This window comes from Nipponia nippon, unplaced genomic scaffold (assembly GCF_047370975.1).
Source record: "Nipponia nippon isolate SJK-2023a ecotype South Korea unplaced genomic scaffold, ASM4737097v1 scaffold_20, whole genome shotgun sequence".
NCBI classification, from domain to species: Eukaryota; Metazoa; Chordata; class Aves; order Pelecaniformes; family Threskiornithidae; genus Nipponia; species Nipponia nippon.
In genome coordinates, this window is record NW_028262337.1 from 1,420,598 (window position 1) to 1,435,437 (window position 14,840).

Consider the following 14,840-nt stretch of genomic DNA (forward strand, 5'->3'; position numbering starts at 1 on the left):
TTACTTTGTTTTATCAGCAAACTCCGATAGCAGTCTACTACAGCTGAATCCAAGGTCCTTCATGGAAATATTTAAGACAACCAGGCTCTTTGAGGAATGCTGCCATTATCTTCTCTTCAGTCTGGTACTTCCAACCAGTCTCAACTCCATTTCCTATTCCCAAATTCCATTTCGGTTGATAATATCCTACTTAATACTTTACCAGCTGCATTACCGAAATCCCAAAATTTTCCTGTAAAATTTCCATAGAATTACTTACAAAACCACATGAAGATCATGTGACAGCATCCACCTTTTGCAAAACCTCATCAACATTTATCCTACTTTCCATTAACCTCTGTATCTTTAATTATCACTTCTTTCCAGTTAAGCTCTTCAGTCTCACCTTCTCCTGAAAGCTTGTGAGGGCTCAGATCATTTCCCTGCCATTTTTAGATGAGAGCAGTGTGTTTGCTGCTCTCCTCTCTAAACCACTGTTTTCATAGGTCTGCTTTAATGTGTGCAATGTTCATGCTAGTCCTTCAGCAATTCTGCTGTGGAGATTACACAGATCGCTCTCCTCTCTGCCTGAATGTATTCACTTCTTACAGCTTTTATAAAACATCTTCCCCAGTGATACTGGGAGTTGCAAAGAAGGCTCCAAGAGGAATCCTGACAATTCAAACACTGGATGAAAAAATAACTTCCAAGCTCCACACTGAGTATAGCAGAACTTAACATGAAGATAAGCAGGATTAATACAGTTATTTTAACCAACTCACAAGGGCCTATCATTAAGATAACAGTGGTACAGTTTACTTACTGTACTGTGCAAAGTAATCCACTGGAAGGAATAAAATCTGCTTGTTTCACTCTGGTAGATAATTCTGCTGACCTTTGAGCCATCCTTTTTAACATTCATTACTGCCAGATTCTGTAATCATATGCCAATATTCATCTTTTCTTTTAACTCAACCTTACAGCCAACAGTCTTGAAATGTCTAGATGATGCAATCAATGGCAACATAACATGACTGACAGCAAAATTCAGATCAGTCATAAAGCTGAGTCAAACACTTCCACATTGCATAGTCCCAAGTCACTAACTCTAGACTACATCTACCATCACGCTGTCTGTCTTCACTTCAAATCATTTTAAATTTTAAAGACGGCGGTTGGACCACTTCACTTTTGGCCAATATAATGAGGTTGAACTTTCCTAGAGAAAAATTAAAAACAGGTTCTGACTGATTTTTCCTGCAAAAAAGTAAAAGTCCTAGAGATGTGCCATATACTCCTTAGACAATACTGTCTCCCTGAAGAACTCTGTCCTCCTACAGTGTTTATTACCATGCACATGAGGTGAATTATTATTGTTAATAATATTGCCACTTTGCTTGGCCAGTGGTATTCACTCTATGGCTAATGGATAAAACCGTAATTTCCAACAGTCATAAACAAAATTAAAATGGACATTAGGAATGAGAGGAAAAGGATGATATTGTCTGCAGACTGTCACTTGATCAATAGTGATATCAAGGGGCGAGTAAACGCTGGGTACTTCAGGGCTATACCCCCATTGTGGTATTAACTAGATCCAGCCCGAAACCAAGAACTGCTGTTCTGTGAGAAACTCCAGCAGTTCAAAACATGATTTTGTTTCAAATTAGTAAGCAAATACAAAATGTTGGCCTTTCCCATCAAATAAAGTTCAAGACCTGTTTCTGAATACAAAAATGAAAAGCTGTGAATATAGAAACACCATTGAATATTGCAATTAACACTGTAACATAAATCTGAAGACAAGACAGAATTAATAGAAGTACAAAGTTGAAATGTTTTGACATTATCTATTTTGCTAAAATAGACTTCTCCCTGGAGAAAAATACTGAAAGATGCATTCCTGAAAAAAAAGAGTAGACTTTAAAATATCTGCAGTTTTCAATAAAAAGCTGCACCAATGGGAAAAAGAACAAATGGTTTTGTAATCGCTGGCTTGAAACAATTTACACAAACATGCACTTGCTGTCACATCTAACAAAACTAACAACTGTAGAGCAAACTCTTAAAAAAGGAAATAAAATATTAACCAATATACCACTGATGTGATCTCAAATTAGCTTTAAAAACAAAAATGTTTTGATGATTTGGAGAGCTCTTACTGGTTCTGATCAGCACTAAAAATAGGCAGACATTGTGAGAAGTCTCATGCTTCCAGTAATACTGGTAACTTCTGAATTGATCTCATATTTTATTTAATGAGAACTGCACATTGATGAACTAGGGTTGCTATACCACAAATGAAACAAACCACATCACAGACCATCAGGGAAAAGGTAGACTAAAAAATGCATTATATAGCTTGTAAAAATATAGCAAGGGACTGCAGAGGACGCATCAACAATAAACTAAAATCCTCCTGGAGTGAAGCCAGGATAGATATGTGGGTTGAGACATGCCATAACAAAGAGGTCAGAGAATCACAGAATAGTTTGTGTTGGAAAGAACTTTTAAAGGTCATCTAGTCCAACCCCCCTGCAATAAGCAGGGATATCTTCAACTAGATCAGGTTGCTCAGAGCCCCATCCAGCCTGACCTTGAACGTTTCCAGGGATGAGGCATCTACCACCTCTCTGGGCAACCTCTGCCAGTGTTTCACCACCCTCATCGTAAAAATTTTCTTCTCTATATCTAGTCTGAACCTACCCTCTTTTAGTTTAAAACCATTACTTCTCATCCTATCACAACAGGCCCTGCTAAAAAGTCTGTCCCCATCATTCCTGTAAGCCCCCTTTAAAGTACTGAAAGGCTGCAATAAGGTCTCCCCGCAGCCTTCTCTTCTCCAGGCTAAACAACCCCAGCTCTCTCAGCCTGTCCTCACAGGGGAGATGCTGCATCCTTCTGATCATTTTTGTAGCGTCCTCTGGCCCCGCTCCAACAGGTCCATGTCCTTCCTGTACTGAGGGCCCCAGAGCTGGACACAGCACTCCAGGTGGGGTCTCACCAGAGTGGAGTAGAGGGGCAGAATCACCTCCCTCGACCTGCTGGCCACGCTGCTTCTGACGCAGCCCAGGATATGGTTGGCCTTCTGGGCTGTGAGCACACATTGCCAGCTCGTGTCCAGCTTTTCATCCATCAGTACCGCCAAGTCCTTCTCTGCCAGGCTGCTCTCAATCCCTTAAGCCCTCAGCCTGTATTGATACTGGGGGTTGCCCTGACCCAGGTGCAGGACCTTGCACTTGGCCTTGTTGAACTTCATGAGGTTCACACAGGCCCACTTCTCAAGCTTGTCCAAGTCCCTCTGAATGGCATCTTGTCCCTCAGGTGTGTCAACTGCACCACTCAGCTTGTGTTGTCTGCAAACTTGCTGAGGATGCACTCAATCCCACTGTCTATGTCACTGATGAAGATATTAAACAGTACTGGTCCCAATATGGACCCCTGAGGGACACCACTTGTCACTGATCTCCATCTGGACATTGAGCTGTTGACTACTACTCTCTGGATATGACCATCCAGCCAATTCCTTATCCACCAAACCATCCATCCATCCAATCCATATCTCTCCAATTTAGAGAGAAGGATGTTGTGGGGGACTGTGTCAAAGGCCCTACAGAAGCCCAGACAGATGACATCTGTAGCTCTTCCCTTGCCCACTGATGTAGTCACTCCATCATAGAAGGCCACTAGGCTGGTCAGGCAGGACCCTTGGTGAAGCCATGCGGGCTGTCTTGAATCACCTCCCTGTCCTCCATGTGCCTTAGCATAGCTTCTAGGAGGATCTGTTCCATGATCTTCCCAGGCACAGAGGGGAGGCTGCCAGGTCGGTAGTTCCCAAGGTCCTCCTTGCTACCCTTTGTAAAAATGGGTGCAGTGTTTCCCTTTTTTCGGTCACCGGGGACTTCACCTGACTGCCATGACTTTTCAAATATCATGGAGAGTGGCTTGGCAACACACCAGACAATTCCCTCAGGACTCTGGGATGCACCTCATCAGGTCCCATAGACTTCTGTATGTTGAGGTTCCTCAGGGGGTCTTGAACCTGATCTTGTCTTCCAGTGGGAGGGACTTTGTTCCCCCAGTCCCTGCCTTGAGGTCCATCCACTCGAGAGGTGCGGGAAGAGAGGTTACTAAGAGAGGTCTAAGGTCTAAGGCTTTGGAGGATGCTGAGAATTGCCCAAATCCATCTGGAATGATACAGCACGTGCAACAGGGTTTTAAGAACTGACAGAAATTTTTTGACAATTTCTATCCATATCCTACTAGTCCAGGACCACAGAGCAGCTACAGGAGATTAAAAATTCAAACTTTCAGACATACGCATGTTAGTTAGTCCAGAACCGCCCAGTTCTCTGCTTAAAAATTGACAAGGATGTGCCTATAGATCTACTTGCTCCTATAGTCCTGAAGGCAATGGCTTGCAGCGTGCAAGTACTAATACAACATAGAGACATGGATGTTGTCATACCTGCTGAGTTTCTATTTGCTTGAGTTTGTGTTAAATGTGTTTGTATTACAGAAAGTCATTATGTGAATAAATCTGGAAAGGCTTGCTTCTGTAAACCTCTGTGCTCATTTTGTACCTTATAAATAAGGTGGAGAAGGACCAACCCATCAAGGAACTGTTCCCTTCACAATGAGGTAAAAGCAGCTAGGCAGACCCAGGCCCAGCACCAACAAATCCATTTCCCCTGGGCTCAGCACTTATTAGCATCTACTAGCTGTAGAGCTTCCTTAGTGATCCAAGTAATGTTAGAAAGATCAAAGAAAACCCAACTGACTTAATGAGCCATTTGCAATTTCACTACAGCAGCCATGCAGATAGAAGCACGAAATCTTTGAGACAAGTAGATGTTAGTGACAGCTTACAGCAGCAGGGCTGGGGAAATGAACCCAGTGATGAAAAACACTTGCTGCTTTCTGTATACGCAGAGTCAGGCTGTGCTCAGAGTGTGATGATGGGATCACATAAAATATCTTTACAAATAGTCACACGGCATATACTGTAACTGCAAGCAGGTGTTTTGGTGCATAACGTGATAAAAGTTACAAGCAGTTCAAATAGAGGAAAAGACTGTGAGACACCCTCACCCCCCACAAGAAAACACCAAGCCAACTACCCCAAACCAACACTCCAAAGCCAAGCCACCGATAATGATGGTGATCACAGAGCTGGTGATCACCATGCCAACTTCCCTTCTGGACTAAAACTCACAGGCTACTAATAGGTATGTAGATAAATACTTTTCCCTAACAAAGTTATTAAAAAATCCTGTGCTCTTGTATTTTGTGGCATTTTAATACTATTCCAGTTTCATGACCAAAGCCATCAGACACAACCACCTAGCACTTTCCAAGGGAACACTATACTAAAAACCTTGTGCAGACAGATGCTCTGATGATGAAATGCCACTATAACACCTGTCAGCAGAATCAGCCTGAACATACACAGCCCATTTGGGATTTTACCATGCAGGCCTGTTGATGTGGCAGATAGATGCTTCAAATGAAACCAAGGTCTCCCTGTGCTGCTCTGTGTGCAAACATGGAGATTGCCTCTTGTGTGGTAAGACTAGAAAAGTAATTAAGGATAGCTTGAGGAAGAATAGAAATACTAAGGATTTGGCTGGATTGCCGAGAGTACTTTTGAATTTCCCTAGTAATTTACCAGAATGATAGTTTGTGCCTTCTGGGGTCAAAAAGAAAAGGGCGGGGGGGGGGGGGGGGGGAGGGGGGAGAGACAGCCACCTCCAAAGTCAAATGCAGTGAGGGATAAGCATGCTTCTACCATATACACTAGTTAGGGACGGAGTCTACTTGCCTCTTGGCAGTTAAAGAGCTCACCCACCACCTGTGCTGCTATGCTGTCACTGAGTCCTAAACCCAAGCCAGCTCGTCAGAGCCTGCTACTCTCCTACAGCCCATAACGGAGAGACACCAAAGCTACAAGCACAAAAGATGCCCAGACAATTAGCAAAATACGGTTGCCATTTCTGTTGTTGTTTTTCACATCAAATAGTTTAAGAATGGCATCAGTCAGTACCAAGCGTGGATCAAAAACATCATCAAATCCCGCTCTTCCAGCAACACAGAAACTCTCAAAAATTGAGCTGGCTGAGATATGGCTTGGAGAAGGAGTGCACCCTCGGTAACTGACTCAAAAATCCCACTTCTTGCGACTCCCAGGGATTTTTTTTTTCATATAATATCCACCTATTTGCTAGCTAAATCTGACCCTGCTTAGTTAACAACTGCACCCAGAGATGGCTCTTCTCCAGACAGCTTCTGTGGCCTACTTACCACCCCTTTTGTTAACAGTGTGGATGCTTTGCCTCCACTTCAAAGGTTCCTTATGTGCAGGATTTTCTTTTTTTTATTTGCTTTGGTTGCTAAGGGGGAAGCTTGAGCATGGTGGGCAAGGATTTAGTCACATGTAAGCTACAGGGAACATTATTCTTAGAGATTAATTTGGAAATCAAGTGACAATCAGCTGGGTATGTGTTTATTTTCTATTTCTCAAAAGCTTTAAAAGTATCACAGGATTTTTGCATCCTCTGAAGGATACCTATTCTTCTGTATTAATCAACCTCAGAGACAACAAAGAGAATATCATGCTTGTCTCCAGCATCAGAGATAAAATTAGTAATTTCACTGCAAATCAGAAAACAAACTAGATTATTATGAAGAACAGCTCTACACTCATCAAAAGGTTGTTTCACAACCGCCTTTCAGACGTACTGAAGGCAGCTGCCTCACTGTGAAGTTAATTCAATAAGCAGAGGGAACGTAATTCATTTGGTACGTACTGTTTGCTAATCAAAGAGTATTTCTTGGCATCTAAACTGTGTGTGACAGAATGTTAAGCCTGAAAACATATTCTTAGTCCTCAAAGTTTTTCATCAAATCCAAGAAACGTAACATGCACACATGCAAGTGATTCTCCTCATTCAAGTAATGAAGATGAAAGCTGTGTTACAAAGTTTTGTAATGCTGAGCTGTGGTCCTAGGAAGAGCTCAAGAGAAACAGCTTTTCCCTCTTGTATTTGTGCAGGATAGAAAGCTTGATGACTTTATAATTTCTCCTTCTTAAATTATTGTCCCACAGAGTATTAAATGTGATGACAGGAGCAAGGCCTGTGAGCAAGCATTATCAGTAAAAAACAGTACTGGTGTATCTTCTACTAAATTCAGTCTTAGAAGCATGAAACTTTTTTTTTTAATCAAGGTTACCATGGGGCTTCCATCTCTCTACATATCCATGCTGTAGGGAACAGGATGAGGAATCACTTCTTCTGAAACGCGTCGCCTTAGGACTGCTCTACTGCAGTTTTAACATGTGGGCCTCCACCGCCACAAGCAGCCACGACGAAGTGCTATTAAAGCAACCATCTTGTGTTGGCTACGGAGGAATACTTCACTGTGCTCTTTCACACCATGAGCTATAAAGCAGCAGAAAGGAGCACGGATTGCTGCATAGTGTCTGCTTGCAGGTTTCCCGGTCTGACGGATGCCACAATTGAGAGAAACCATGTTCTCCCTTTCAGGTGGCCACTGCACTTCAAATTGTAAATAATCTCCTGAGCAACAAACAACCTCAGAGGTCAAAACCCGGTATGTTTTATTGGATCTGAAAGCATCTAAACTTGCTCTATTTTCAGAATTAAGTCAATATGTAAATGGAAATGGTCAGTGTAGGGATGGGGGAAAAAAAGAGACGACTATGGGTTTTATTTGAAAACTACAAAGGATCATTTCTTAAACATAGTATTTAATTTAGGAGAAAAAAACTCCACGCCAGAATTATTTGAAAAGTTCAACCTTATTCCACATTTGCCTTCAGATCTTTCAAAATTCAATGCGAGGGAAAAACCCCACCCAAGTATGGTTACAAAACTGCTGCCAAAAGCAAGATACTGCATTCTTAATGCAAAGCTCTTTGCCAGCACGTATTAATAAGCAGAAAATAGTATGAAGTGTATAAATCTATGCAGCAACTGGCAACAAAAGCACATATGTTATCTACCTGGACACAATAATGAAATTTGAGCTGTGTATTTATTCTGAAAAGGACAGAATAATCTTTTTACAAATAATTATGAGATGGTTCAAAGTAGCAAACACAGTGCAGCTGGAACTATGCTCCAGCTCCTTTAGTATGGATTACGTACTTTTAAGTTACTGAAACATTAATGCAGCGAGATTGAAGAGAATCCTGTAAATTCTACTAATTGTACTGCATCCTTTAATTGCTCATCTATTTATTTTTTTAACAGGATCATCATGAAATGAGGAGCAGTTCTGAGTATACTTCATGTTTACTTTCAGAGCAGTTAACTCAATATACGAGCTCAGTTTCTGTGTAGATTAACACACATTCCAAGCCTGTGTCTTCCTGCAGTGTATTTTTGTAGTAAGTAGAAGGATTTCAAAATGAGATGCCATACTTGGAAGACTAAATACCAGCTTTGGAGATAATTTTGAAGGTCCATTTCTTTATCAATGGTTAAAAGAGTTATGCAAAGAAAGAAAAAATTATTCATGCAGCAGATGTGATTACACACTGGTGGCTCGTGTAAAATCTCAGTTGCAATTTGGAAAACCAACATTTCCAGGTATTCCAGCCCAATTATTTACTGACATTTCAAGTTAGTTATAATCTCAAAATTTGCTGTAGAGAAAGGCATACTAAGAGTCCAAAGGCTCAAGTCACTCAGAGCTCAGCCAAACATATCCAGAAACCACCTGAACTTTTTATTTTTCCAAACACCTTCAAGGAAGCACATTAGGAGTCAGAGAAGAAGAAAAGGTTTTTTAATGGCTATTTTATTGATGCAGCAAGTTTTACGAACCTGGTAGTTTCTTCATTGTGCTACTTCATGATCTTTGTCATATAGCTTAGTTTTAGGTAGTCCTGCAAAGAGCAGGGAGTTGGACTCAATGATCCTTATGGCTCCCTTCCAACTTGAGATATTCTACGATTCTATGTTCTAAAGAACACTCAGAAAGATGTTTACCAGGGAAAACAAATCCCTGAACAACAAGCTGAGTGTTTAACAGTAAAATCCATCAACAAAGCAGTATTTCAGTACAGAGAAGTGCTCTTCAGACTCACCAGAAAGGGAGATCCCCAGCTCAATGGAGCCTATAAAAACATATGTGGAGGATATACAAACAGCTGCAAATGCAGTCGCACAAGCACTTCTGAATCATACTCACTGCTTATAAAACCTTCTGTGTCAGTGTTTTACCATTTCAGGTAAAGTTTTTCCTTGTTTTTTAAAGTTAACAGTCGCTTAGGAAAGCTGCCATAAAAATGGCTCAACCTTTGTCAAAAATGAGGCATGTTTTCTTTGCAGGGTGTAGTGTCACAGGCACTGCGTCATTCATCTCATAGAACGGGACAGCATTCCCAACAGACCTTCCTGCCACAGCTACAGCCATCCAGGAAGCAGAACATTAGCACACCATTGATCCCCATTATAAATTTTTTATACTCTGCAACCCTTCTTCTTTTTTTTAAGCGGAAAAAAAAATAGCTCCTGTGTCTTGGCATTAAATTTCAGGTTTCCTACCAAGCTGTCAAGAACATAGTCACACATATATGCCTTTAAGCTGAAAATTGGCTGTGATTTATCAAAGTCAGAATGGTATAAATAATGCATGTCTTGAACAGACAGCTTTTTTTTTAATGTAACAACTAATGGCCTGTCAACACAGTATTCCATGTATACAACCTCTACAATGGTCTGCAGTCTCTTTTCTGTATGATCAATGAAGGCCTGTTAGGAGGCAAATTCACATTAACGGTGCCCTGATATCTTTGATATAATGTGTGATGGTATGCACAGAGAAAAGCCACACATCTTTAAGGTGTGTAAAGGTAGTTAAGGATACAAATTCTGCAGTGTCAGGCTTTGCTAATGAGCCCAAATGAAAAAAAACATTTATCCAATACCTGAAGCCTGACGCATAAATAAAAAATTATCTAGATCATTCAGACAGATTTGTCCACATTCAGTAAGGAAATCCAAGGCAAGATGTTTAGTGCTCATGGTAAGAAACCACATTTGAAAAACAAAACAAATGGGAAAAACCTGCACTCAGGAAAAAAAAAAAAAAAAAAAAGGCTAGGCCAATCCAGTAAGATCTCATTAGGCCTTAGTGCCAGATTTTCTTTCAAGATACAAAAGCTTCTCCTTCAGTGTGTTGCTTTTCAAATATTTTAGGATTGTGCCCAAGTTCTGACTAACCCACAGTAGCATGGAAGAAATACATCTGCTAGAGTTTCTTTAAAAAGAATTAGAAAAGCAGCATTACCAACATACACATTCAGCACAGTCAGCACACCTTACCCACCAGAAACTTACCTTTCTGTGATTGTTTCTCTGAGACCACTAGCAACCCCTTTCACCACTGTACTAGCCTTTGGCGTCAGCACTACTTGAGATATAAAAAAGGAGCCCTTCTTTCTTCTTTCAGTGATGGATGCCTGGAGGAATTGAATCAGTTTTTCCGGATCTGTTGTGTTTGCCCAGGGAGCTGGCATCATCTGGCCCGGCCAAAGAAATGGTACCTCGAGAGCCACTGGACTGTGGTAGAACACCAGCACTTGGTGTTCCTTTTCCCACAGGTACTGGAGGCTGACTTCATGGGCAAATATAGCAGGACACATTTTGTTTCCGTATGTGTCTTTGAGCATTTGGACAAGCTTTTCATGATGGTATTTCTGCATCCCGTAGAAGTGATTGAAGTCCAAGAAGACCACTTCTTTTGGGTGGTCAGCGAGAAATGCGTTGATCTCTTCCAGACCCTCCTTGACTTTGGCACTGAATAAACCGTGAGCAAAGTAGAGTTCATTGTCTGGGTCTCTGGGCTTGGTGGAAATTCTAAGATCAAAATACCGTATACCTGCCCCCAGCTGGCTGGTGAAGTTCATGGTCTGTGTAGCCAGCCACTTCCTCATCAGCTTTTTAGCCACAGTCCCAAAAACAGACACAAAATTCTGTACCGTCTCTGGCTGTTCAGGCCCAACCGGAGAGGCTTCATCGATGTAGAAGCTAAATGAGTCATGAGACCCTAAAAACACAACAAAGGAAAGTGATAAATATTGTATTCATATATTAAAAGTCAAAGTCATTAGTGATTCTTTCTTAACATGATTTTCTGACCTGTAACAACACTTAGCAACAAACTCTGCCCTTCTTCTCAGTACACTATATTTGTCTGGCAGCATTTACCCCACCAGCACCTCCCAGGAACTTGAAGAAAAGGTAGTGCCTTGTTTCATTGCCTGTCTGGGCATTCCCTCACTCTCTTCTAGCTCTTACTTACTCCTGTAAGCTCACTGAAGTCAGCGGGCTCTGAATGTCAAAGAAATCCTGGCGTAACTCCAGCAAAGCTAGTCACATAATAAATCCCTAGAGCCAATGAGGAGAGTCTGTCCCTGCACACTGAACTGTGCACCATGTAGTTCACAGAAGCAAAGAAAAAAACAAAACAAACCAACAACATCCCCCCCACACCTTTATAGCCAACTAAAGTAAGAGTTGAACAATGCCAAGGACATGTAACCTTTCTGACCTTTTCTTTATTTCAAGTCTCATCTGGTCATCAACAAGGTTACTGAATGCTGTTTTCCTTCTTAAATTTACCTCTAAAATTCTTTCCCTTCCTTTGCTACGTAAGTACAACAGACAGAGCCAAGGATAGCATTGCATTCTGCTGAGAAAGTACAGAAACTCCACTGCATGCTCTTGACAAGAGCGAGACATACTTAACATGCCTATGTATAGAAGTGATCATTTTCCACAACTTAACGAAATTGAATACAAATATGTAAGACATTTTGCCATGCAAAATTCTTTCTGTCTCAAGGTACATTCATTAAAAAAAAAAAACAACCACAAAACAAAAAAACAACAACTTATTTTGCTCACCATTTAGGCATTTACATGAAAGCAGCTGATACAGCTAAGGACATCTGCAAACACATGATCATTCTTCTGTAAGAGACTGTCTTGCTTTATGGAGAGATGAGCTGACCCTAGGAGATGCTCATCACCCTTGTCTGCCACTAGCCTTCTGAATACCTCATGGTGAAATCTGGCAGTGTATACAGAAATACTGTCTGGCTGCAGGCAGAGCTGCACTCCTGCTGTCCCAGCCGGAGGGGATGCTTCTGGTCAGACTCACTGCAGCAAGCAGGTCTGTTCCACAGCCTACGTCACACCGCTTGCAAAACTCCTTCAAGGTCAGCAGGACTTGTATTTCTGAAATGGACTGTGGCACGAGGCCCTCAGAGATCCAAATCCTAGTCTCAAAATGAGAGCACAAGTCTTGCCTGCTACTGATGCTTCTGTAGGTGCCTTTCAAAATTACTTTCCAAAGCATGCATGCTGTGGCAAATAAGTATCACATTAATGAAATCCTGCTAGTCAGTCATTTCTGATGGTGATGCTATTTTAACTGAACAGGAACAAACCCTATAAACTGAAGTGACAGCTATAACATTTTCTTCTTTAACAATAAATGGAGCCATGACAAATCATCTTAAGCTCTTGCTTGGATTTTGCTTTTTTTAACCTGAGAAATGTCTTAAAATTTTGTACACCCCTGCTTTTCATGGTTGTCTCTTTGAACTGCATTTTACTTTAAATATTAGATAAATTTTCCATTTTGATGAAGTTTTCTGCTGCTAAGTGTTGAAGCGATAGCATATTCCTTGATTAGATCACAGAGCATCTGGTTACACACTGATATCGCAGGGGACCAGATCTGTATACAGAATTTTAAGGGTGAAACAAATGATTATACAGCAGTGACTTGTGTTTCAACAGTATTACAGTGAAAATCAATTAGATACATCAAATGTTCTGCTCAATGTAACCTGCACTAATATAGAAATTAAAGTAAATCGAGCCTTGTTCAAAACAAGGCATAGCTACTGATATGAGCAAGGGATGGATCTTGCAAACCCTCACATTGTTCATTGAAGTTCCTTTTCTTTCAGTAGGGTTTTATGTCAGAATAAGTAGGTCTATAAACATGATCAACTGATTGCAGCAGTAGGCTCAAAATGGTATTAAGATTAATTAAACCATTTTTCCTTTATTGTCTGATCTACAGCCACTGGCAACCTGAAGTTCAGAAGGGGAGCTAAACTTGACCACCATGGCCAATATGCCACACAGTGCCAAACACTACTTAAAACTACCTAAGTCGAGAGACGCAGCACAGTTCTCACAGCAGAAAACTAAGGTGAACAACTTGGCAGCAGGTAGCTTTTAGCTATTGGTAATGCAAAACACAGAGAAGAGTATGTAGGAGGCAGAGGAAACACCACTGAACATCATAAGCAGGATAGTTTAGAAAAATATTTTTTCTTAATTAAGGTCTTCATGCACATAATTGAGCCTAAAAATGCGGATTCCTAGGTGTAAGGTACAGAAAAAAAGCACACAGTGCACTAAGAACCTCCATGTTTTGTAACCCAAACAAGGAGGCCCTATTAAATACTACAAAAAAGAAAATAAGGCTTGACTTAACGAAGTTAAGCTTTGACAGTGAACGAAGCAGATATCAGCTATTCAAGAGTATGTAAAGATTCCTCCTGACTGAAAAATACAGCAAATGTTTTGTCTTTCCACATGTATAAGTAATTTGAACACGTTGTTTGAATATTTATTTTCATCATACACTCATCTACATTGCCTTTTGCCTTCATCCTGCCCTGTTGTCCTAACCAGCTTACTCATAACTCGGGGAAATTCAAAATCCTTACACTTGGCAGAGGAAATTAAAGTATGATCTTTTCCCCTGTCTATGCCCCAAATCACTATGTTCCTGGTAATGAGAGAATCCTGTACAAACATCATACACTTGCTTTTAGCAACCAGGTTTCCTTCCAGCTTTGCTTTGGTGCATGGGAACATTGCCATCCTACTCTGCCACTGGGAAGTGGATTTGCAGGTTCTCTGTATCACCAAATCTCAGCTCCCACAAAGACAGGTTGTAGGCGACATTCAGAAATACTAATGCGATGATGCCTGCAATCTTTGGAAGACAGCAGTGCTTGCACATCAGCTGTCTTTGTTATAGAAGGGCAGGGAACACACCGACCTGATGTAAGGGACAGTCTTTACCACAGAGACTTCACAGTCTGAGACATGGGGAAGCAGAAGAGAGGGGAAGTGACTCGTCCCAAGTCATGCAGGGAGGAGGAGTAAGCTGATATTCCCCTTGTGTGCAAACATATTTTCTCACCAGTTTACTACGTCAGCACACTGTTTCCCACCATTTCAACAACATAACATATTGTTGATCCAAGGAGTCAAGGATGAAGGCTCATGGATGAGGATCACAGCGGTGGTGAGCAAGGGGTAAACATGGTATGCATATGCTACAGACTGCCCAGTCAAGAAGAGAAAGCGGACAAAACCTTCTTTAAACAACTCAAAGAAGCCTCACAATTACAGGGCCTTTTTCACAGGGAACTTTGAGACATTTGCTGGAAGAGCAGAACAGCAGGGCACAGGCAATCTGGCGAGCATCAAAGACTTTGTGCAGGCACTCCTTTGACAATGCACACTGCTGTACATGGTACAAATTAAGGAAGAAATGGCTAGGGACATGAAGGCTGACGGCAGCGTTAGCCAGAGCGACTATGAAGTGATGTAAGAATTTAAAATACTGAGTAAAGTGAGGAAGGCAAATAACTGAAAAAAGATCCTGGATTTCAGAGCAGCAGTCTTGGCCTGTTCAGGAAATTAGTAAGTGGTAGACTGTGGGAGAATTACCTGAAATGCCAAGGGACTCAGGAGAAATGGTTGAAATTGAAAGACAACCTCTCTAAAGCACACAAA

The 14,840-nt window shown here is 41.2% G+C and overlaps 1 protein-coding gene across 1 annotated transcript in view; it reads right to left on the minus strand.

Annotated features, from left to right (window-relative positions):
• The window catches only part of PLCXD3 (phosphatidylinositol specific phospholipase C X domain containing 3), an 83,868-nt gene that overhangs the window by 17,945 nt on the left and 51,083 nt on the right, over window positions 1-14,840 (minus strand). Inside the window, exon 2 of the mRNA XM_087759910.1 lies at window positions 10,347-11,055. Coding sequence (XP_087616036.1) covers window positions 10,347-11,055 — 709 coding nt within the window. The remainder of the gene's footprint in view (window positions 1-10,346; window positions 11,056-14,840) is intronic.